Raw genomic sequence first — 23885 nt, forward strand, 5'->3', positions numbered from 1 at the left:
AAACAATAGGGAACAACGTTTAAAGTGGTTCGGATGCTAAGGAAGCAAATCCTACGTCCACTGATTTTGTATTAATGATAGTGGTCAGGTCGCGTTCAGCGGACTGACTTACAAAAGATTATACAAGAGATAGAATGCTTTTTTTTTTTTAGAGAGATTAGCTAATCCCTTAAATGAGAGAGGAGCTCTCAATTTATAGTGGGATGGATTAAGGTTATCATTACTAAATCTGCGAGTTGGTGGGATTATCCATGCAAATCCTTCTTTATGTCCCATTGCCCACCTTTTAGAGCGATTTACGCAATTTGGTGCAGTGATTAGACACATGGAATCATTCTAGCCCCTGGCTGGTCTGACGCGCACCCACTACCCTGACAGGAGCATGCTGCCCCTGTCATTATGTGACGTGGCTTCCTCTGATTGGCTGCGGGCCTACGTAAGCTCTGACTTTTTACGCTGACTGGGTCTTGCATCAGCCCTACTTTTTCAGGCATAACAGAAGTCCCCTAGTTTTTAAGGTTTGAGGATCGAACCTTGGAAACTATAATTCATGCCGTGACAAGACGCCTTCAAGGAAATTCTGGAGATTCCGACCTGTTTGAAGAGAGGTCGAGACTACGCTTGTGCAAGTGCGACCCGATAGTCTTTGCTTAAAGATGAACGACTTGATCTCAGACCATACCAGTGCTTTGATTTCGATTTTCCGAAGTTCACGACCTGATTATACTTGGAATTCTCTTCTGGACAAGGGATTGGGTTGTTTCGGAACCGAATACTCGTCGAGAGTCACGTCGCTTCGCGACCAATGAGGTAGAATAGAGGAGTCATGTTGCTTTGTGACTGACCAGATGAAGAGTGTTCTACGTAACAATCTCTTCAGATGTTACCTGTTGCATTTTCGTAACGGATACATTTAATAAAACATCTTTTGCTCTGACAGATGTGCCCTGTGCACAATTAATGCCAACCATGCGCCTTAAATACATGACATGTTGAAATGATATACTCCATCAGAGCATTAAATGCAGATTGGGGGGCATTTAATGCGGCAGGAGAATCGTGCCGTCGTTTGGGTTTTTCAATAGAGAAGGACGACGATTTGGTTTTCTTGGAGCGTGACGATCACCCTTTCCCGTGGATCTGCAACACGTGGTCGCGATCAACGAGGAGGTATATTTTTCTGCCCAAACGTTGTTTGATTTCAGGAAAACTAAGCGCCAATTCTTTTGCTATAAAACCCAGGTTCGTTTCAGGCAATGTCACCACACTCATCTTTTCAAAGAGAGCAAGAGACTTTTGCAAACTTGGATTCTTTGCCTTCCAAGCCAGCGCGTACCTGATATTCGAAGCAGAAGGATCCATCTTCATATTCCAAGAGGTAAGAATCGTTTTTTGTTTTAATTTCTCACTCCCAGTAGTTGATAAATGATTGGTTTTTCTGGTAGTTGATCGGAGATGAAATGTTCTTGCTGGGTTCGAGCCATGAATGGCGGCTCGAATCATTCTATTAGGGTTTTTCTGGGATTTAGGAGGGGAAGTGTTTGCTTTCCTCCACGTCATCGTACGAAATGGTGTACGAGGGCTAAAAAGATTCCCTGCTTGTCGCTTTTGCAGACTGTAGTAGGATGGACCCCTTAACGACTAGGTCCGAGGAAGGGACCAATTCGTCCACACAGGATGTTCTTGTGAGTCCCACCCAAGAGATCTTCTCGGTACTTACTGAGGATGAGCTCAATAGGGTGATAGACCAATACGGTATCCGCGATAGGACGCACACAGCTCGACATCCGCCACGTGGGTTGGCCGCGATCTCCGAGGAAATCTTCAAGGGTGGGGGGTTAATCCCTTTCCACCCCTTTGTCAAGTTGGTCCTGGATCATTTCAGGATCGCATCGATGCAACTCACACCGAACACGTACATGATTGCGGTTGCCATGTACATCGCGTGTCGCGAGAACCAGTTAGGCGAGCTAACTGCAGTAGAACTCGGTTGCTCATACATCCTAAAAAAGAGCAAGGACAAGGACTCCTACTACTTGTCCATGCGACCTACTATCGCAGCGGGGATACATAGTTACCCTAGCAACGCAGGGGCTTATGAGACAAAGTTTTTCTTTTTTCGTTACGACGGCCTCTATCGCTTCCAGGACCCGAGTAGGTTCTTTTCCTTTAACGAGCTCATTGACTTTGTTTTTCTTACTAACAAACTGTTTATTTTTCTAGCAATTAACAAAACGACTAGTTTGGAGCTGCTCGCGGAGCCGGATAGAATTGTAGCCTTCGGTTTCTTGCCCGAAGTAAGTCGCGACGCAAAGCTGCTCATGACAACCACGAATCTACGAAGGTACGGCTTCTTCAACGTAGACGCAACCTTAGAGCCTCCATTTAACTGGATCCTTTTTGATTGCGCAATGAACTTTTTTTTTTTTTTTTTTTTTACTAACGATGTTCATATACAACGACCATGCCTCCGAAGATGTCAGGGTTACCATGACGAAGGCAATTTTCTTTCCCTCGGGCGAGGACCGCTAGGACGACCAAAGCTGCTCCTAGTGGTCCCCCGGCCGAAGGGGCAACATCGGGGTCTGCGCATCCTACTGAGGCTCCCCAACCCTCGGCGGGCACCCTAATTCGACCTACGGGCGCTTCCCAGCCTTTGGCTGCTCGCCCGAAGCAAAAGACAATGACTCGGCAACCTAGGAAGAGGTGGCAAATTCGGGTTGAAGAGTCAGAGTTTGAACCGGAGGATCTGGGCTTTCAGCCCGGGAGGTTGCAGCCAGGCATTCGCACTGCTTCGGGAGCATCTCGAGCAGGGCAAAGCAATGTCACATGCATTGGAAAGAGGTTGGGTAAGGAGCCAGTGAGCGACACCCCTGACGGGGGTACTGGCGAGGATACTCCAGTGTTGGACTCGATGGGACAACTATCAGATCATTTGCAGTCGGCGGTCTTCGCTTTGCTAGAGTGCGAACTCGCGAAAGTATTTAAAGAGTTTGTGGGTTCCAACCATGTGGACCTGATGTCCACATCAATCTAGCACATAGGCAAGGTAAAATGAACTATCCTCGACGAGGACTGCCTTTTTGTTCTGGGTAGGAAACTGACATTCTTCTTGTTCGCAGGCTCTGCTCTCCATGCAACTATCCCTGTAAAAGGTTCGGCTGGGAGCTGCTGTGGGAGAGGTCGCGCTGAAGGAAGAGAATATGAAGCTCAAACGGGACCTGGAAGCCGTCGAAGCAGAAAAGAGGCTATCCACTGAATCGGTGGTCTGGTACCTAAATGAAAGGGATGCGACTCTTCGCACGGTGGATTTTCAAAAGGCCGAGCTTGAGAAGCACGGGGAGGAGATAAAAGAACTCCATAGAACTATAGCCAAGCTATCCAGGGAAGTCGACGAGAAAGATTAGGAGCTCAAAACAACCTCTCAGCGGGCCTTACGAGCAGAGTAGGAGAGGGAGGTCTTAGAGAAGCAAAGGCAGGCTATTGAGGCCGAACTCCAAGCGAGTCAAGGAAAAGTTACTTCGCTGACTAAAGAGATGCAGAACCAAGCAGAGGAGGTTGAGGCAAAGGCTGCTGAATAGGTGATCGAGTCCATCTATGCCTTGTGGCCGAAGAATCCACAGATTGATATGTCCAACCTCCAGGAGGATTGGTGGGAAACTCTCATTTCCATGGCGCGACTAGAGGATGAGGAAGCAGCGGAGGCCACTCGAGGATTTGATCAGGGAGAGGCTTCGGGACACGTCCCTGAAGAACCTACAGCCGACCAGGCGGATGGCAACCAACCCTGAGATGACGAGGTCGGTCCTCCAGGAGTCGAGAATCAAGACCGATAATTGTAATTTGTTTTTGGGATCTTGTCTTGTTCACTGTACTTATTAATGAAATGCATCTTAATCTCTAGAGCACTTATAATTTATGTACCCTACAAGATCGCATTCTAACCGTTTATAACATTAGAACAAATCTATGCGAACATAATTATAATACGTCTATACGAGTAGAATTACATGTGAGGATTATTACAAAAGAATAGGATAATACACTTGTTATTTACATTTACAAAGATTGCGAAAAATAAAATCTTTACAAGGAAAAACTGAGTTCGGAATTACTGATAATATGGTCGGAGATGTTCAGCATTCCAAGCTCAGGGTACTTTTGAACCATTTAGCCTTTTGAGATGATAAGTCCCCGGTCTTATCACTTCGGCAATGCGGTAGGGGACTTCCCAGTTCGGTCCTAAGACTCCCGCACTTGGTTCTCTAGTGCTGAGAAGAATTTCCTTCAAAACAAGGTCGCCGACCCGAAAGTCTCTTCTCCTGACCTTAGAGTCGAAGAATATCTTCGCGCGTTGCTGATAGGCTGCTACCTTTAGCTAAGCCTTACTACGATGTTCTTCAACTAGGTCCAGACTTGCGCGTATAAGTGCTTCATTGTCGGCTTCATTGTACAGGTCCCTCCGAAGTGAACCGGTTCCTACCTCAATAGGGATTATCGCTTCACAGCCATATGCTAGCGAAAAAGGGGTTTCTGAGGTAGAGGTTCTCGGAGTTGTCCTGTAGGCCCACAAAACTTCGGGGAGGTCATCGCCCAATTTCCCTTGGCTGCGCCAAGCTTTGCCTTCAAGGTGTGCTTGATGGTTTTGTTGACAGCTTTAACTTGACCGTTTGCTTGCGGCCTTGCGACTGAGGTAAATTTTTTATGAATACCCAACTCGTAGCAAAACTGCTTGAACTCCTCGTTGTCAAATTGTTTGCCATTGTCCGAGATAAGAGTATGAGGAATCCCATAGTGACACACAATGTTCTTGAAGACGAAATCCTTGAGCTTTCTGGTCGTGATCACGGCTAACGGTTCTGCTTCGACCCACTTGGTGAAGTAATCCACCGCGACCATAACATACTTTACTCCCCTTTTACCAACTAGCATGGGACCGATAAGATCGATTCCCCACATGGAGAATGGCCAGGGGCTGGTCATGGTTATCAACTGGTGGGAAGGAGCTCGCGATATGTTCGCGAACCGCTGGCACTTGTCACACCTTTTGATAAAGTTGTAGGTGTCTTCTTGGATTAGGGGCCAGTAGTACCCTTGACGAACAACTTTGTCGGCGAGAGATCGTGCGGCGGTGTGATTACCGCAGATCCTTTCATGTATCTCCCTTATGATGTAATCTGCCTCTTCGCTAGTTACACATCGGAGGAGAGGGGCGCTAAACCCTCGCCTGTACAGCTGGTCTCCGATGAGGGTGTAACGAGCAAATCTTGTTCGCAGAGTCATTGCCTCGACCTTGTCATCAGGCAAGGTCCCATCCCTGAGATACTGAATGATAGGGGTCATCTACGAATCTGATTCTGTTACATTCATGGCCTGTTCGATCAGGCTGATACTGGGGGTCTCGATGAATCGAACATGAATACTTTCCGGTGCATCTGAGTCCAATGACGAGGCTATTCTTACCAAAGCGCCTGCCACGGAGTTGTTATCTTTAGGAATTTGTGTGATCGTGAAGTGCTTGAGCAGCTCGAGTGCGGCCTTAGCTTTCTTCAAATAGCTTATCATATTTTCTTTCTTGGCTTGGTACTCTCCCAAAATCTGGTTAACGACCAACATGGAATCGCTGTGGATACTGATTGCAATTGCACCTATTTCCTTGGCCAACCACAGTCCAGCGAACAGAGCTTCATACTCGGCCTCATTATTGGTTGCCTTAAAACCGAATCGGAGAATGTCATGAAGGTGAGCCCCTTCAGGACTCAAAAGGAGAAGACCTGCCCTGGCCCTTTTTCTGTTCGATGATCCATCGACGTAGAGGCTCCAGGTCGACAGATTCTGGGCAGTTTCCTGAATGACTTCGCTAGGCTGTTGCTCTGACTCATTCATTGGATGATATAAGAATTCAGATATGAAGTCGGCAACAGCCTGCCCTTTGATAGTTGATTTCGGTCTATACTTCAAATCGAACTAACTTAATTCCATAGCCCATTTAAGCAATTTACCTAACGCTTCTGGCTTCTGGAGGACCTGCCTGAGTTGGTAATTGGTCATTACATGGATCGTATGAGCGTGGAAGTAAGGTAGCAACTTCCTGGAAGCGATCAACAGGGCATAAGCTAACCATTCCATTTCTGGATACCACATCTCGGCATCTAACAGACGTTAGAGTAGATGCCCTAGAGCCAATCAATTATTGTAGAATTGACTCTTTGTAATAATGTTCGTTAATCAATAAAATGCATTTTATTCTATATCGCGTAAATCATTATTATGGCAATATGTATTGATATATATTCTTAGAATGGTAGAACCGTGACGAGGATATCAAGTGTTTCAAATCTTGATAGTGAAAACCCTATGAGCACATATGGTGGCCATGCTATAAATGTCCATAGCCCCAGTGTTATTCTAAAATAAGGGCACAGATAATATGGTAAGGCTATCATAGTGTTGAACGACCCTGTCGAAAGGCAGTGACTGATCTCACTTGTCAAGGTTGTTTGGTGACAACCTGGTGCAACACATGGGTGCTTGCAGTAGGCGAATACACCACATCAAGTTCACTAGACTGACCCACCAGAGGATTCCATATGGATGGTAACCCTAGTGTCTATGGAACAAATCCTCTAACAAATGGTGGTGCATGTGATCCTTAGACTTGAGATCACCGGAGCGCCTTGTGCACCGATTGGTGTAGTTTGACACTAGCCTAACGCAGTTCTTTTCAGAGCTGTCAATACGGTGGTGATTGGCTGCATCAAGGAGTGTATCAAGACTATGGTGGATTGACAGAGGATTCATCACTCCCGGGTACGGGAGAAAGTTATCTCACGGCGCAATTCAGTATATGGCAATGACACTAAAACTGTGGCCACAGTGGGATTGAGTTGTTGCTCTATCCGGTTTATAATACAGGTCATTGGTCCAGAAACTGAATACATAATATCAAGAGTAACCGAAGGTTGACACTATTTCTATGCCTTCGTCTCATCGAGATAACGTATGATAAAAGGATCGAATTGTACGGTAACCATATCGTTGACAGGTAGCTACTTTGTTGAATCCAAATCTATCGGGTGGCCATGATGCCTTGCTAGGGGCCAATCTTGGTCTATGTATTAGTGAGACGGTTAATTGATGTTAATCGCGATACTATACACTGCCGGTATGATGAGGAGCCTATGGGTCACACACATAGAAGATAATTTAAGAGCCAGGAAGAAAGAAAGGCGTTTTTGTCTTTTTTGGCAAAAGGGTATTTTGGTAATTTCACAGTGTAATTAAATTTGCTGAGGTCGTAGCTTTTATTTAATTTGTTAAAAAATTAAATAAATGAAATTACATTTAAATATGTGTTCGCACATATTTAATTAAATCATCATTATTATTAAATGTTAATTAAATATTAATTGATTTTAATTGAGATAATGATGAAATAAATAAAATATCTAATTAGGAGTGTTTGGTAACATGGGGTGTTTGGGTTGAAGCCCAAGCCCATTCCATATGGGAATATGGCAACTAAGTTTGCCTATAAAAGAAGAAGTGTTTGTGTGATTTTATATGATTTTAATTTGCCTTTTGAGAGGAAAGAAAACACACTCACACAACACAAAGAAAAACACTCTCCCACGCCATTTTGGTTTGTGCCAAAATCAAAGTTTTCTTCTTGATTTCTTAAGGTCAAGGAGGATCTAGCAAATCCCTCATTGGTTCCTTGTGATTATCTTCATGTAGACTTCTTGGGTTCGATCCTACACTTGGATTGGTAGCAAACGCGTTCAGAGACAATATTCGTGGAGCTTCCAACATGGGTATGAATCTAAACTTTAGATTTATTTTCTGCAGATTCTTGTTGTAATATATAAACTATAATTTTCTGTGTCCTGATTTTGGGTTCTAAGGAACGATCCATGGTTGTAAAAATTTTGTTTTCCGCTACGCAATTGGGTCGTTTCCTAACAACAGACGCTTTCTCGCATAATACACAAGTCATTAGACCCTATCCTCTTACCGAATTAAGGTTACACTGACTGCGAACTGAGAGACGAACAGATACAGGAGGAGGATCTCCTGCGGGAAAGGCTTGGACAGAAGGGGTGGCTTCCCGAGGTGTTCTTTAATTCTCTAGAATGCCTGTTCGCACTCGGGAGTCTACTCGAACTTTTTATTGGCCCTTAGAACATTGAAGAATGGCAAGCAGCGATCTGTTGCCCTCGATATGAAGTGACTTAGCGCCGTTATTCGCCCATTAAGGCTCATTACCTGCTTTTTGTTGGTCGGACATTTCATGTCGAGGAAAGCTTGGATTTTCTCGGGGTTGATCTCTATGCCCCGTTGGTTAACCATGTATCCTACGAATTTTTCCGAGGATACTTCGAATGAGCACTTGAGGGGGTTTAACTTCATTCTGTATTGTCGGAGGATGTCGAACATCTCAGCGAGATGCGTTATGTGATCTAAAGCGACATGGGATTTGACCAGCATGTCATCTACATAGACCTCCATCGATTTTTCGATCTGTTTGGAGAACATTCTGTTAACCAACCATTGGTAAGTTGTGCTAGCGTTCTTGACATAACTCTATAATAGTACAGCCCCCGATCTATAACAAAGGATGTATGCTCTTCGTCCGGCGAGTATATCGGAATTTGATTGTATCCCGAGTACGCGTCCATAAAACTCAGCAGCTCATGCCCTGAGGTGGCATCCACGAGCTTGTCGATCCTGGGAAGGGGAAAACTATCTTTTGGGCATGCCTTGTTAAGGTCAATGAAGTCGACGCAAGTTCGCCATTTGCCGTTGGGCTTCTTTACTAGAACCGGGTTGGCAACCCAGGTCGGATAGAGCACTTCTCGGATGGACCCATTTCGAAGAAGGTTATCCACCTCAAGTTTTAAGGCAGCATATCACTCCGAATCCATCGCTCTTCTCTTTTGGCGAACCGACTTGGCTTCACTGTCGATGTTCAATGCATGGCAAATAATATCCGGGTTGATCTCGACCACATCCGCATGTGACCATGCAAACACATCGATATTCTCTCTGAGGAAGCTGGTCAGTTCGATGGCGAGCTGGGGGTTGAGATTGCTCCCAATCCCTAACACTCTGCTCGGCTCGCTCTAGTCGACCAATACTTTAGACAGATCTTCAATTGGCCCACTGGAAGGGCATTCCTGAATACGAGGATCTATATTATTCTCGACTGGGCCAGGCTATGGCTCGATCCAGCTGATCGCCATCGCCTATCGAGGAATGCCACGCGAGATACCTTTCCCTTTGCACCCCATCTGCACTACTTTTACGTAACAATCACGAGATGCATGCTGAGATTCGCTAACTTCCCCTATCCCCGTCAGGGTGGGGAACTTCATCTTCAGATGGTATATCGAAGTGACTACCTTGAAGTTTCTCAGCAGAGGTCACCCCAGGATACCACTAAAAGCGGATGGGCAATCCATTACCAAGAATTTAGTTACCTTGGTCACTTCGTCAAAGTCACCCAGCGTGACTGGAAGCAAGATCGTTCCTTTGGGGATCAGGTGGTCCCTTATAAAACCATATAGGGGGATCGAGGCAGGCTTCAGGTCGGCCTCGTCCAATTTCATTCTTTAGAAAGCTGTTTGGAATAGGATGTTCACAGCACTTCCGTTGTCCACCAACATTCTATGGATGTTATGGCGCCCTATTAGGGGCGTGATCACAAGAGCGTCATCGTGGGGATGATGCAATCAAACTGCATCCTTTTTGGAGAAGGTAATTTCCTCCTTCCTACGAACCTTTTGTTGTTGTCGCGTCGTGCTCATCACACTGATAGGGTCGTGATGGACTGCGCGAGCATACCTTTCCTGGGCACCTCGCGGGGAATCCAAAGATCAAATTGACGTTGCATATACCTTTGCGATCACATCATTTCTTTCCTGGTTCCCCTTGATTTTTCTCTTGTGCGGGAGTGGAATCATCAATATATTCCTTGAAATGCCCCTGCTTGATGAGGTCTGCCTATTTGAGAGCTCGACACTCATTGGTGTGATGCCCATTATCTCGATGAAAGCGACAGTATTTCTTACTATTTTTGGCTGACGGGGGATTTTTTATGTGCTCAGGCTCTCCGAGCAAGCTGGCTTCTTCTGACTTGTCAAGAATAGCCGATACAGACGCATTCAAAGGCGTATACTGATTTCTGTCATAATCGCGACGAGAAACGGGAACATAAGACTTTTTGGGCTCATAGCGCGGTTTATTTCCTTTTCGTTGATCATCAATAGCCCATCTGCGATCAACTCTCCTACTTTCCTCCTGACCAGGCGCACTACCTGAAACATTGGGGTCACGGCGGTGGAGTGCCGCCACGGAATTCTCAATACGAAGGTACTTCTCCGCAATGTTATAGAAGTGGGTGAGGGAAACATCATCCTCAGCCTATAACTCTTTCCACATGTCGGTCTGTGGGCGGACTCCCACTATGATGAGAGTCCGAACAGACTCTTCGGGAGTGTGAGCTATCTTATTAAGTTCTCTGTGGAACCGGTCGATGTAAGACTAGAGGGATTCATCCCTCTCTTGCCTTATATTGCTGAGATAGCTCAAAGGCATTGAGAACTTTCAGTTTGCTTGGAAATGCCTTAGGAACGTCATGCTTATCTGAGGCCACGAGCTAATCGATCCCGCTGGGAGCGACCTGAACCATCGTTTGGCATGAGAGGTTAGAGTTACTGCCAAACAACGACACTTTGCCAAATCTGAAACCTGGTGAAGTTCCATCAGGTCGTTGAATTCGTACAAGTGATCCTACGGATCAGAATTTCCATCAAACACCCGCATGTCGGGCATTTTAAATCTTGACGGGAGAGGGGCAGCTAATACTGCCGGAGAAAAATGAGACGCTGATGCGACCTGCCCTTGCTCATTTTGTTGAACTTTAAGCTGGTCTAGAGCACGCTACAGCTCCTCAATCTGGGGCAACGGAGCTATTTGGGGATTACTTTCACCCATCTGAGTTCAACCCTCACGATTGCGAATGAGGAAAGTCCGGTGGTCGGATCCACTTCGCCTCGGCCGGTAGTTCTGACCGCTCTCGACACACGCTAGCTAGAGCCGTGTGATGGCAATGAATGGTGCGGGGAATTTTCACGACCTCTGCGGTGGTATGAACCGCCCCGCGGAGTATGGGAACCTCCTGCACGACTATGATTAGGATTGTGATTAGGATTGCTTTTATGGCGGTAATGAGAATCACCCCGCCTAGCACTTTTACGGGGGTTTTCATGCGACGCAGCATGGGACGGCTCTGGCTGTGACTTTTCACTGAGTCTTAACGCCACAGGTATTCTATTTGAGACGTGGTCAGTGTTCGCCGGCCCTTTAGTGCCCTTAGGCCCATTTTTCGCCACTTGCTTACCCTTCTTTCGGCGCGCTGCAGTGCTCGCGCCATGGGCTATCGCCCTTTGCCATGCTTTCGCAAGACCAGCAGGCGTTTTTGGCGGTTGCACCGCCTCATTTGATTTGGGTGGCACGCCCCGGTCCAAACGGTCCAACCTTCGGTTGACCGTCTGAAGAGTATTGTCAAACCTCTCCAGGTAGCTTCTGATGGCAGGGTCAAGTTGTGAACTTGAAGGAATATCCCTTGCGACATTTTGCAGAACCGAAGGTACCTCAGGAGAGGTGTCCTCCTGTACTCAGGGGATCTCTTAGCACCCTGATTGGTTCGCTCAAGTTAAAGTCGGCGAGCCATTTGCTGTTGTAGGACCAGTAAGTTAAGAGATTCTCCTGATGAAGGACGGATACTAAATCAGACATTTCTTCTAGCGCCAAACTGTTGATGCGTGATTTTGACACCAACCAAATACACGTGTGAAATGCTGAGCTGGCCCAGAAGACATACGCGGTGAAAGAATGAGTAAAAACAATAGGGAACAATGTTTAAAGTGGTTCGGATGCTAAGGAAGCAAATCCTACGTCCACTGATTTTGTATTAATGATAGTGGTCAGGTCGCGTTCAGCGGACTGACTTACAAATGATTATACAATAGATAGAATGCTATTTTTTTTTTTTAGAGAGATTAGCTAATCCTTTAAATGAGAGAGGAGCTCTCAATTTATAGTGGGATGGATTAAGGTTATCATTACTAAATCTGCGAGTTGGTGGGATTATTCATGCAAATCCTTCTTTATGTCCCATTGCCCACCTTTTAGATCGATTTACGCGATTTAGTGCAGTGATTAGACACGTGGAATCATTCTAGCTCCTGGCTGGTTTGACGCGCACCCACTACCCTGACAGGAGCATGCTGCCCCTGTCATTGTGTGACGTGGCTTCCTCTGACTGGCTGCGGGCCTACCTAAGCTTTGACTTTTTACACTGACTGGGTCTTGCATCAGCCCTACTTTTTTAGGCATAACATCTGGTTTTGTGTTTCTTTTAAGGTTCTTCTAAATCCTTTACTTTAAAAAAAAATAAACAGGTATTTAAAATTCAAATTTCAATTTTTCATTGTAAATTTAATAATTGAATAGGTAACATAATTATTCTCTGATAAGCAGTTATATGTTGGCTTTTTCTGAGACGCCGTGTTAATATGTACTTGCATGCAGACAACCAACGCTTGGCAATCGCAGTTGCTGACATCAAGAGAACCACTCTTTATGTCTTTACAAGTAGAGAACTACCTCAGTTTCATTTTAATGGAGAATTCATTTCTATATCAATCTTTATTCCAATGGTTTTGGATTCTAATGCCACTGGTTTCATGTAGTGACAAAAATATCTCTTTGAAAGGTGAAACGGATACATATGAATCTCCTTTCCCGGAAAATTTCCTCTTTGGAACTGCATCTTCTTCTTATCAGGTTCTTTCTCACTGAACAAAAATACAGTTTTATTTATCCATTTATAATTATCTGTTATGCTTGTATTTTATTTATGCAGTTTGAAGGGGCTTTCTTAACTGATGGTAAAGGCCTTAGCAACTGGGACAATTTTACTCACCAACCTGGTTAGAGTTGCTAATTATATATGTTTTACAGCTTCATTATTTATTTGATGCCTTCTTTTCAACAACTTCTGTTTCTTCTTTGTTTTAGGTAATATCATGGATGGAAGTAATGGAGATGTTGCTATTGATCATTACCATCGATATCTGGTAACTCCTTTTTCCACTAACCATTAAAAGTTATCACTTGTTTTAATCCCTTAACGGACTTAGTTTATAAAAGATTTTGAGATGAAATTCCGTTCATACCAGGGTGATTAAAGAGGGGTTTGATAAAAAAATATAATTAAAGGAGATTTTATTGGTTAAATTGTCCAGTTGATTGAAAGTTTTGGGTGTAGACAGCTAATTGTGGATGTGTCCCACCCTGTTGATTTGAAATCCCACTTGTCCATGGCGTCTTGGTTTAAAATCTAAAATTATTTCTCTTTGTGATTTGGCTTTTCTTTCTTTTTGTAGCTACTTTTATACTGACTTATTTTGAGCCCATTTAGTCATCAGTCATTTTTTCTTTTCTGTTGTGGGACTTGTACATGATCTCGTGTATTCAATGCTAAACAACTCAAAAAAATTCAGTCAATTTTATCATGACAAATTGAGAAAATTATCTGTTTGGTTTTTGATGATATGATCAAGCAGGAAGATGTGGATCTCATGGATTATGTTGGAGTCAATAGTTACCGTTTCTCTATATCATGGGCAAGGTTTTTTTAGTTCTTCTAAATGTATGAACATTTAATTGTCTAGTTGTATCATTTTTTCTATCTCTAACTCAATGTCATCTTAACTTTGAAAAAGAGGGAAGATTCGGAGCTGTGAATAAGGCTGGCATCGATCATTATAACAAGTTCATCAATGCTCTTCTGCTCAAAGGTCAATTCAAAACTCTAATACCATAACTTATGTAATCTAAAGTAATCTAACCATATAATTAATCTGATCAAAACTGTGGGAAAAATTTAAACTTCGGCAAGATGTCAAGTGAAAGAAACGTTATCATTATAAGCATCTAAATGATTTTAAGTATCATTCTTACTTAATTACCTCTACTTAAATGTTCATTGCTTCTGATTTCAGGGATCCAACCCTTTGCGACATTGACTCATTATGACATTCCTCAGGGACTTGATGACAGATATAGAGCTTGGCTAAGTCCTGAAGTGCAGTGAGTGGCAACACTCTCTCAATATTGTTACCTATCTTGCCTAATTTATAAAGGAATGGCCTGCCACTAAAATGCATTATGCATTTTTCAGGGAAGATTTTGAATATTATGCAGACATTTGTTTCAAATGCTTTGGAGACAGAGTGATGTACTGGGCCACCTTCAACGAACCCAATGTTGCAGTCATTCGTGGCTATAGGTCAGGGATTTACCCACCATCTAGATGCTCTGGCCTGTTTGGGAATTGTATTAATGGGGATTCAGAGAGAGAGCCTTTTATTGCAGCTCACAACATTATCTTATCTCATGCAGCTGCTGTCAGTATATACAGAACTAAATACCAGGTATATAGGTAGATATTCAAAGTCTTGGCTAGGACTTTTCTGTTCAGTGATTGGTAGTCAATTGAGCTTTATTCTAAACCATAATGCTACCAAAATATTCAGAAAGAACAGGGAGGTAGCATTGGTATTGTTGTGAATACCATGTGGCTTGAACCTATCAGCGACTCCTTGGAAGACAAATCTGCAGCTGAGAGAGCTCAAGCTTTCTATATGAACTGGTGAGCAATTCCATCACATATACATCCCCAGTACATTAATATCTTATGTCCTTATACGGTCTCCAAGATCACTATGAGTGACTCGATTTTTCTCTAAGAGTATAATGCAGGTTCTTAGATCCAATTGTATTCCAGAGATATCCATCAGAAAGGCATAAAATTCTAGGATTTAATCTGCCTGTATTTTCCAAATCTGGTCTGGAAAAGCTGAAGAATGGATTAGACTTCATTGGTATCAATCAATATAGCAGTTTCTATGTAAAAGACTGCATTTTTACCAAATGTGAACCAGGGCCAGGAAATTCTAAGACAGAAGGCTTCACATTGTGGACTGCACAAAAAAATGGCATCTTCATTGGAGAACCCGTATGTTGTCTGTGTTTGTCATCAATCTCCATAATTTAACTTCTTTGGGGACATAACTAAAGCTTTTTACTTGTGTAGACGGATATAGATTGACTATATATTTACCCTCAAGGACTGGAAAAAGTAGTAACATATATAAGGCAGAAGTACAATAATATTCCAATGTACATAACAGAAAATGGTGAGTTCAAATTGTTCCTTTAACATTTGGTCACATATTTTGTCAAAATTAATCTCATATGATTATCGTCTTGCAGGATTTGGTGAAAAGGACATTCCCCTTTCGTCCACCGAAATTTCAATCAATGATGTCAAGAGGGTGGAGTACATGAACAGCTACTTGGATGCCTTAGCAGTTAGCAGCGGCAGTGAGGTTGCTAAATTATCATCTATCCATGGCTTTCAATTCTTATTACAATCCTTTTGGGCATGTTCTGTTCTCTGTTATCTTCAAAGATTGTTCATATAATAAGTTGGATTTGATAACATTATCAGGAAAGGAGCAGATGTACGAGGATGCTTCGCTTGGTCATTGCTCGACAACTTTGAGTGGAAGGATGGATATACAGTGAGGTTTGGACTTCACCATGTTGATTATGCCACTCTCAAGAGAACTAAAAGACTATCAGCAATTTGGTATAAACAGTTCATTGCTAAACATAAGGCTCAGAAAAGGTATAGTGCTAAAGCATGATCCAGAAAAGGCAGGAGGAATGAATCCTTGGAATGTGTTGATGTTGTAATGCAACAAGTAACTTAGCTTGTAGTAAAGGGGCTTTTGATGCTCCTTTTTGTGAAGTGAAATGGAAGTTGTGTCAATAATGGTGAAGTATTGAAAGTGTTCTCACAAAGCAAAGCAATGGAAACATGGAATATATGATAATAGAAATGGATTCTCCTAACCTAATCACTGGTATATAATTGGCACATTATTAATTAATTAATTTGGAGGGCCAAAATGTTGGTTAAAAGTCTTGACAGGAAATCTAACAGTTGAAAAACATAATCTTTTAAAGGGACCTAGCTATATTCTATCTAATAATGTCATAGATTAGAACCCGATTCAAATTCTTAGGCAAAAATAATTCAAATAGTTCACTCACTTGTTTTCTTTTGATTGCATAACAGTCAAATCATATAGAAATTTTCGGAACCCAAATCTTATAATTAATTAATATGTCCTTTTCTCTGCTTCATGGGTTATAAGAAGAAGCATGCATATAAAATGAAGGTTGTTTCATTTCAGCATAGAGTGAAGAAATATGAAGCTTTTTACAGTATGTAAATCAATAGCTCTCTTAGTTGTGCTACTATTACCTCCTGGTCTCAAAAGTCATTCATCTTTATTTCCATCCAACTTTCTCTTTGGAACTGCATCCTCTTCATATCAGGTCTAAGTTTAACTCTTCACATATATGCAACTTCCTCAATTGCCTTCATTTATGTAATTTCCTTTCATTTTTTGCAGTTTGAAGGTGCATACTTGAGTGAAGGTAAAGGTTTAAGCAACTGGGATGTTTTTACCCACAAACCTGGTGAGTGACTAGTTTTTCTTCTCTTTCTACGTTTTATGATCCATAATATCAAAGCTAAGCTTGGAAATTCATGACTTTTACAACTTTCTCATCATATACACACATTTTGACTTTACACATGAACAAAAAAAAAATGCAATATTCTATCATTTTTTGTTCTTGCAGGAAACATAATTGACGGAAGTAATGGTGATATTGCTGTGGATCATTATCATCGTTATTTGGTATCTTTTTTTTCTTTAAATAGTCTTAGTTCTTAGTAGAGAAATACTTTGGATTAACTTTATACACCTTCTCTGAAATCAATTAATTTGAATGTACCGAAGCCTTTTGAAAAATAATCTAAAACCCTTTTATAATTATTAAAAACAACCCTATCTCGGGTTTTTTTTTTTTAATTTTAATAATTATAAAAGAGCCTTTTAATGGTTTTTAAAAATTTTAAATGTAATAAATTAAACAGTTTTGTGAGAGGTATATGAAAATAACCTAAAATACTCCTAATGTACCATCGTAGCAAAAACTGTAGTTGGAAAATTTTGGTTCTTAATCAGTACAAGCAGAAATAGAGTGACAATAGTTAACATCTAAATTTTAATTTTTTCTTTTAATCACCGGGACTAATCACTTGAGACCTTGAAACGTCGGTCGGGTAAGAGTATCAATGGCTTAGGAGGGACTCAAACTCAAAAACTTATAGAACATATTTTTGCTCTTTTATTATCATATCATCCCGTGATGGTTAATATCTCTCTCTTTGTAATTATTATAACTTTTTCATTTAAATATAGTCGTTGAATAGAATCTAGTTCTTAGACCAATTCAAAGCCTGGCTAATATAATTAAATTGGGTGGATTATATGTCTTGAGTTAACTAATGTTGAAGGTGTGATTATAGATTGTTTAAAGGCCTATGTCGAATCTGATTTTAATTATAAGATTAGATTCCCATATCTTCTATTTTGGTATAGTTTTAGTAATAACGGGAATAATTGAGGGACCTATGATTGATTATTTATTAACAATTTAATTAATCATGCTCCATTTGTCCTACTTATCAGTTATCTATCAAAGAATTATGTCCTTTTTTTTCTGTTATAACTTACTATAAGTCTTTGAGAGTATTTTACTATAAATTATAGAGGTAATAAATAACTTAGTCATTTCTCTTTATTGTTTACCACCTTGTGTAACAAATCTCACTCGAAAAGCGTATTGAGAAAGTTTTGGGCTTATAAAAGGGGAAGTCTCTCCACCTAATAGGTTAATCTTTTGGATGTGAAACTCTCGTCTTTCGACGTCCTGTTAGGCACTCACGTGAGAGTATCCACATATGATTGTGGGTCCACACAAGAGTGAGGTGGGTGGATAGGTAGGGGGTCCCAATTGTGATGAGGGCATCACAGGATTGGGTGGGAGAGAATGTAACAAATCCTACACCGGAAATGTATTGATGAGGTATTGGACTTATAAAGGGACGGAGTCCCTCCACCTAATAGATTAGCTTTTTAGATATGAAACTCTCAACCCTTGACACTAGGCAACAAATGTTAAGACAACTATGTTAAAAGGTAAATATGTATATAGTTAAAAAGACATTGATCCATAGGTTAGATGTAATAATAAAATAATCTTCCTACCGCTTATTTTAACGCTTAAACTGGGATGTATGTTATTTAGTAACCTCAGGAAAACTTTGTTATTTAATCAAACCTCAAGGGGATTAGTGTCATCAACTCTAGGTTGTTTCAAAATGGCATGAATTTATTTGGTGGGTTCCAAACTTATTGAATGTTTATTTGATTTTGCGGAAATAGGAAGACATTAATCTAATGGAGTCCCTTGGAGTCAACAGCTATCGCTTCTCAATTTCATGGGCTAGAATTTTGCCTAGTGAGTTTTGATCCCATTTGCATATCAACTACTTTGTTCTACAAAGAAATGATGTGAAATTTCATGCCATTTAACAGAAGGGAGATTTGGACATATCAACACAGCTGGTATCAATTTCTATAACAACCTCATTGATGCTCTCTTGCTTAAAGGTTTACTTCTATCCTTGTTTTGATTCACAACTGAAATGAAGGCAGACATCTCATCTTCCTCAATTGCCCTCTTTCAGGTATCCAACCATTTGTAACATTGACTCATTTTGACAGCCCTCAACATCTTGAGGACACTTATGGAGCTTGGCTAAGTCCTAAATCACAGTAAGTGTATGCAAACATTACCATGCAGAAACTAGAGTACACAAATCCTAATTTCAACTCATTTTCAACTCATTGGAGTTTATCCTTTATTCCAGGGAGGATTTTGGATATTTTGCAGACATTTGTTTTAAATCCTTCGGTGACCGAGTGAAATACTGGGTCACCTTCAATGAGCCAAACTATCAAGTNTATTTTACTATAAATTATAGAGGTAATAAATAACTTAGTCATTTCTCTTTATTGTTTACCACCTTGTGTAACAAATCTCACGTCGAAAGTATATTGGGAAAGTCTTGGGCTTATAAAAGGGGAAGTCTCTCCATCTAATAGGTTAGTTTTTGTATATCAAACTCTCGTCTTTCGATGTCCTGTCAGGCACCCACGTGAGGGTATCCACATGTGATTGTGGGTCCACACAAGAGTGAGGTGGGTGGATAGGTAGGGGTCTCACCTGTGACGAGGGCATCACAAGATTGGGTGGGGGAGAAAGTAACAAATCCCACACCGAAAATGTATTGATGAGATATTAGACTTATAAAAGGAGGGAGTCCCTCCACCTAATAGATTAGCTTTTTAGGTGTGAAACTCTCAACCCTTGACACTAGGCATCAAATGTTAATACAACTATGTTAAAAGGTAAATATGTATATAGTTAAAAAGACATTGATCCATAGGTTAGATGTAATAATAAAATAATCTTCCTACCGCTTATTTTAACGCTTAAACTGGGATGTATGTTATTTAGTAACCTTAGGAAAACTTTGTTATTTAATCAAACCTCAAGGGGATTAGTGTCATCAACTCTAGGTTGTTTCAAAATGGCATGAATTTATTTGGTGGGTTCCAAACTTATTGAATGTTTATTTGATTTTGCGGATATAGGAAGACATTAATCTAATGGAGTCCCTTGGAGTCAACAGCTATCGCTTCTCAATTTCATGGGCTAGAATTTTGCCTAGTGAGTTTTGATCCCATTTGCATATCAACTACTTTGTTCTACAAAGAAATGATGTGAAATTTCATGCCATTTAACAGAAGGGAGATTTGGACATATCAACACAGCTGGTATCAATTTCTATAACAACCTCATTGATGCTCTCTTGCTTAAAGGTTTACTTCTATCCTTGTTTTGATTCACAACTGAAATGAAGGCAGACATCTCATCTTCCTCAATTGCCCTCTTTCAGGTATCCAACCATTTGTAACATTGACTCATTTTGACAGCCCTCAACATCTTGAGGACACTTATGGAGCTTGGCTAAGTCCTAAATCACAGTAAGTGTATGCAAACATTACCATGCAGAAACTAGAGTACACAAATCCTAATTTCAACTCATTTTCAACTCATTGGAGTTTATCCTTTATTCCAGGGAGGATTTTGGATATTTTGCAGACATTTGTTTTAAATCCTTCGGTGACCGAGTGAAATACTGGGTCACCTTCAATGAGCCAAACTATCAAGTCATCCTTGGTTATCGTTTAGGTGAATATCCTCCATCTCATTGCTCAAGGCCATTTGGAAATTGCAGTCGGGGCAATTCAGAGATGGAGCCTTTCATTGCAGCTCACAATGTTATCCTATCACATGCTACTGCAGTTCATAAATACAGAACCAAATACCAGGTAATAACAGTAACGATATACAATGAAAAGGGTAATAGTTTTATTTTCTAAAAGTTTCTGGATGAGAGGATAGGAGTAGACTTAACAGTATCAGTGAAACTCCAGAGAGAGCAAGGAGGTAGCATTGGGATTGTTTTGCACGCCGCATGGTTTGAACCCATTAGCAACTCCACAGCAGACAAGTTAGCAGCCGAACGAAGTCAATCCTTCTTCATGAATTGGTTAATCCTCAACTTCTCACTCAATTGTTTCACATGACTAAACACACATAATGCATATTTATCTTCATGATTTAAAGATACTGCACTGTTTGATGAAATGAATGCAGGTTTTTGGATCCAATTACATATGGAAAATATCCTGTAGAGATGAAAACCATTTTGGGAACTATACTACCCGAGTTTTCAAGCAAAGATAAAGAGAAATTGAAGATGGGACTGGACTTTATTGGAATCAATCACTACACCAGTTACTACATCCGAGACTGTATCTCTTCTGTATGTGAACCTGGATGGGGAGCTACCAAGACAGAAGGATTTTGCCGACGAAGTAACCAAAGAAATGGTGTCCCCATAGGAGAATCCGTATGCAATCTAAATTCATCACAAACATACTGACTTCACATTCATAAACCAGTTGCTGAAACCTTTTGGCTTTGCAGACCTCATTGGAGTGGCTAAATGTATACCCACCGGGAATGGAGAAGGTTATAAACTACGTGAAAGAGAGATACAATAACATACCCATGTTCATTACAGAAAATGGTAAGTAGCAATCTGCAGAGCTGTCAAGGAAGAAACTTGCTACTTATCCTTGCATACCTTCATTTTCTATTGCAGGATACGGCGAGATAAATACTCCAAATTCCACCACTGAAGAGTATCTCCATGATGTCAAAAGGGTCGAATATATGACTTGCTACTTAGATGCACTGTTGACAGCAATGAGGTAAGGATGTGCTGGATTAGAATTTTTAAACAATCAAATCAAAAGGACATTGATCTGTCATCAAAAAGCTCCCGAGACTTCAGATTCTTTCTACGTTAATGAATATTTCCTTCGCCAATGTCTCTCCCTATTTAAACAGAAATGGAGCAGATGTCAGGGGATACTTTTCTTGGTCCTTGCTAGATAACTTCGAATGGACAAAGGGCTATACAGTAAGATTTGGACTTCACCATGTTGATTATACCACACTGAAGAGGACTCCTAAGTTATCAGCAACTTGGTATAAACAGGTCATTGAAAAGAATAGGATAATCAAATCCCAGACACCAGAGAATATTCAAGAGCATCTCCAGTGTTAGGGTCTTAATCTCCCTCCATGTTTGTGCTCAGAAGAACAATAAACAGAACCAGATACAAAATATCCAGGAAAACGAGCTATTTAAGTTCAGGTTTAGTATTATATTCAAAACATTCTAGAATTATGTATCCACCCTGAAATCAAACGCAAGTTTCACTTGGTATTTGAAAGCAGCATGCTAAATCTTTAGTACAGGAAAGTTCTTTTTCAGTTGAATGAGCTAGACATGTCAAGTACGGTTACTGGATATTATATCAAAGATAAAGTCTGATAGACATCGTTACAACAAAGTGTGAGAGTTTATAGTGTTCTATACTTCTCTCAGTTCTGCATGGCTTGGTCATAAAAAGCAGTTACAAAATTGAAGGTTAGCAATGATCAAACGGAAACTCCTATCACGTCACACCAAGAGCAATGTCACACATAATAGCAATAAATTTAAAAGGCATTAATCTATGTCCTATGATATCATATTATGAGCAGCTCCTAAAGGCATCAAGCATATCGTCACAGATCATAATGGTCATAGATAAAGTAGAAAACTAATATAGAGATGGACGACACTGCCCAAAGAGAGAGAGAGAGGAGGTCAGTAGCAAGTAGAGGTGGAACAAATGGGTCGGGTTAGGCGGGTCAACCTTAACCCGGCCCGTAATGAAGAGGGTTTAACCCGGCCCGCCTTAATGGCAGGCCGGGTTGAGCCCAACCCACCAGCAACCCCCCGGGCGGGCCGGGTTGCAAAATGGCAACTCGACAGCCCGCGGGTTGCTATTTTGTCCTCTCTGCAGGAGGACCACCAACCGACGGGTTGCATGCGGGTTGGCTGTTGCCAACCTGCCGAGTTGGCTGTAGCCAACGGCCAACCCGCCTAAAAATAAATTAAAAAATGTAAATTAATTATTTTTTAAATTACCCTTTTACCCTTGAAAATAGCGTTTTATAGCCGTTGGAGAGGTCTTTTTCGTCATTTTCTTTCCCATTTTTCTATAAATTGGCCCTAAACTCTCATATTTTTCTCACAACTCAAATTCTCTCATTCTCTCATATTCCTATTCTCAATCTCTATTCTCTCAATTATATTATTCTAATCTTTTTGTTATCAATTTGCTCTTATTTTAATATTATTAGTTTTTACAATTTCAATTCATATTTCCAATTTCTAATTCTAATTTCCATATTCCAATTTCTTCTTTAATTTTTATTTCTTCTAATCAATTTTTTTTCAAGTACAATGGATAGATATTTCTCTCCCATTAATTTCAATGATGAAGAAAACTATCTAGTCCTATCCCACTAATTTACTATGAATGCAGGAGATTCAAATAGTCCCGCTGTCCAATCCCAGTCTCAGAATCATACACCTAAAATATGCCGTCGATTCCAACAGCTCCTGGTGGTTCTAAAAGTCGTCCTCGTAATCGTAGCCTCGTCCAACTCCATCTCAAGTTGAGATGGGTTCATCAACTGCCGTCGAAACCGAAGACAGCACACATCAGACGTTTGGGCGCATTTTGACAAGTTTTACGAACAGAAAATGGCGTTCAAGTCAAGAAAGCAAGATGCAAATATGTAGAAATGTTTATAAAGCTGATTCAGGTAATGGTACTAGTACTTTAAAAAAGCATGCTAATAATATATTAATAACATGGAAATAGAGAAAGCAATCAAACTCAAATACTAAATGGGTACTATTGGCGTTATAATTCTGATGTATAGGGAACAGTTAGCTTATATATTACGCAGCTGATCAACCTATTAATATGGCTGAAGAAATATTTTGAAAGATTTGTTCAAAATTCATTTTTAAGATTTGTTCAAAATTCATTTTTTCAGGATTTAAAAGTATTTTAAAACTGCAACTAGAAATGATTTAATAAAATTGTTTAAAAAATGAAATTAGAATTAAAAAATAAATTTCATACTTGTCATATTAGTGTGGCTCTAACTGCCGATATTTGGAAGATAGAACTAAACAAGATTATATTTGTGTGATTAGTCATTTTTGATAATGAATTAAAATAAATAAATCTTTATTAGGATTTAGATTAATGGATATGGATCATAGTGGTTTAGAAATCATAATAAAATTGTTGAAGTTTTAGAAGATTATGATATTTTGATAAAGT

General features: G+C 40.8%; 2 protein-coding genes across 3 annotated transcripts; both read left to right on the plus strand.

Annotated features, from left to right (window-relative positions):
• Positions 1 to 12635: 12635 nt before the first annotated feature.
• Positions 12636 to 16325, plus strand: LOC116123286 (beta-glucosidase 47-like). The gene is given in 12 exon segments (XM_031409077.1): positions 12636 to 12849; positions 12929 to 12995; positions 13084 to 13142; positions 13632 to 13702; positions 13786 to 13865; positions 14070 to 14157; positions 14249 to 14501; positions 14604 to 14719; positions 14830 to 15085; positions 15164 to 15266; positions 15343 to 15453; positions 15559 to 16325. Coding segments are annotated over 12 exon segments (1629 nt in total). The 5' UTR covers positions 12636 to 12645; the 3' UTR covers positions 15780 to 16325.
• Positions 15712 to 22050, plus strand: LOC116123285 (beta-glucosidase 46-like). 2 transcript variants are annotated; one of them, XM_031409076.1, is made up of 13 exons: positions 15712 to 15760; positions 16332 to 16476; positions 16554 to 16620; positions 16786 to 16844; positions 18438 to 18513; positions 18591 to 18665; positions 18743 to 18830; positions 20201 to 20453; positions 20559 to 20674; positions 20782 to 21037; positions 21115 to 21217; positions 21293 to 21401; positions 21541 to 22050. In XM_031409076.1, exons 2-13 carry the CDS (start codon positions 16348 to 16350, stop codon positions 21758 to 21760), a joined length of 1551 nt encoding a protein of 516 aa, XP_031264936.1. In that variant the 5' UTR covers positions 15712 to 15760; positions 16332 to 16347; the 3' UTR covers positions 21761 to 22050. The 2 variants fall into 2 exon arrangements, with proteins under 2 accessions (XP_031264936.1, XP_031264934.1); XM_031409074.1 differs by lacking the exons at positions 15712 to 15760; positions 16332 to 16476; positions 16554 to 16620; ... (2 more) ...; positions 18591 to 18665; positions 18743 to 18830 and adding exons at positions 19590 to 19788; positions 19866 to 19940; positions 20018 to 20105.
• Positions 22051 to 23885: the final 1835 nt, after the last annotated feature.

The sequence above is a fragment of the Pistacia vera genome, unplaced genomic scaffold (assembly GCF_008641045.1).
Source record: "Pistacia vera cultivar Batoury unplaced genomic scaffold, PisVer_v2 Contig141, whole genome shotgun sequence".
NCBI classification, from domain to species: domain Eukaryota; kingdom Viridiplantae; phylum Streptophyta; class Magnoliopsida; order Sapindales; family Anacardiaceae; genus Pistacia; species Pistacia vera.

Bases quoted from the DNA above. Each gene is read 5' to 3' on its own strand.
- LOC116123285 (XM_031409076.1), top strand. From the start codon at position 16,348: ATGAAGCTTTTTACAGTATGTAAATCAATAGCTCTCTTAGTTGTGCTA. The intron at 18,666-18,742 runs GTTTACTTCTAT...GCCCTCTTTCAG, and splicing joins TGATGCTCTCTTGCTTAAAG to GTATCCAACCATTTGTAACA. The intron at 21,218-21,292 runs GTAAGTAGCAAT...TTTCTATTGCAG, and splicing joins CATGTTCATTACAGAAAATG to GATACGGCGAGATAAATACT.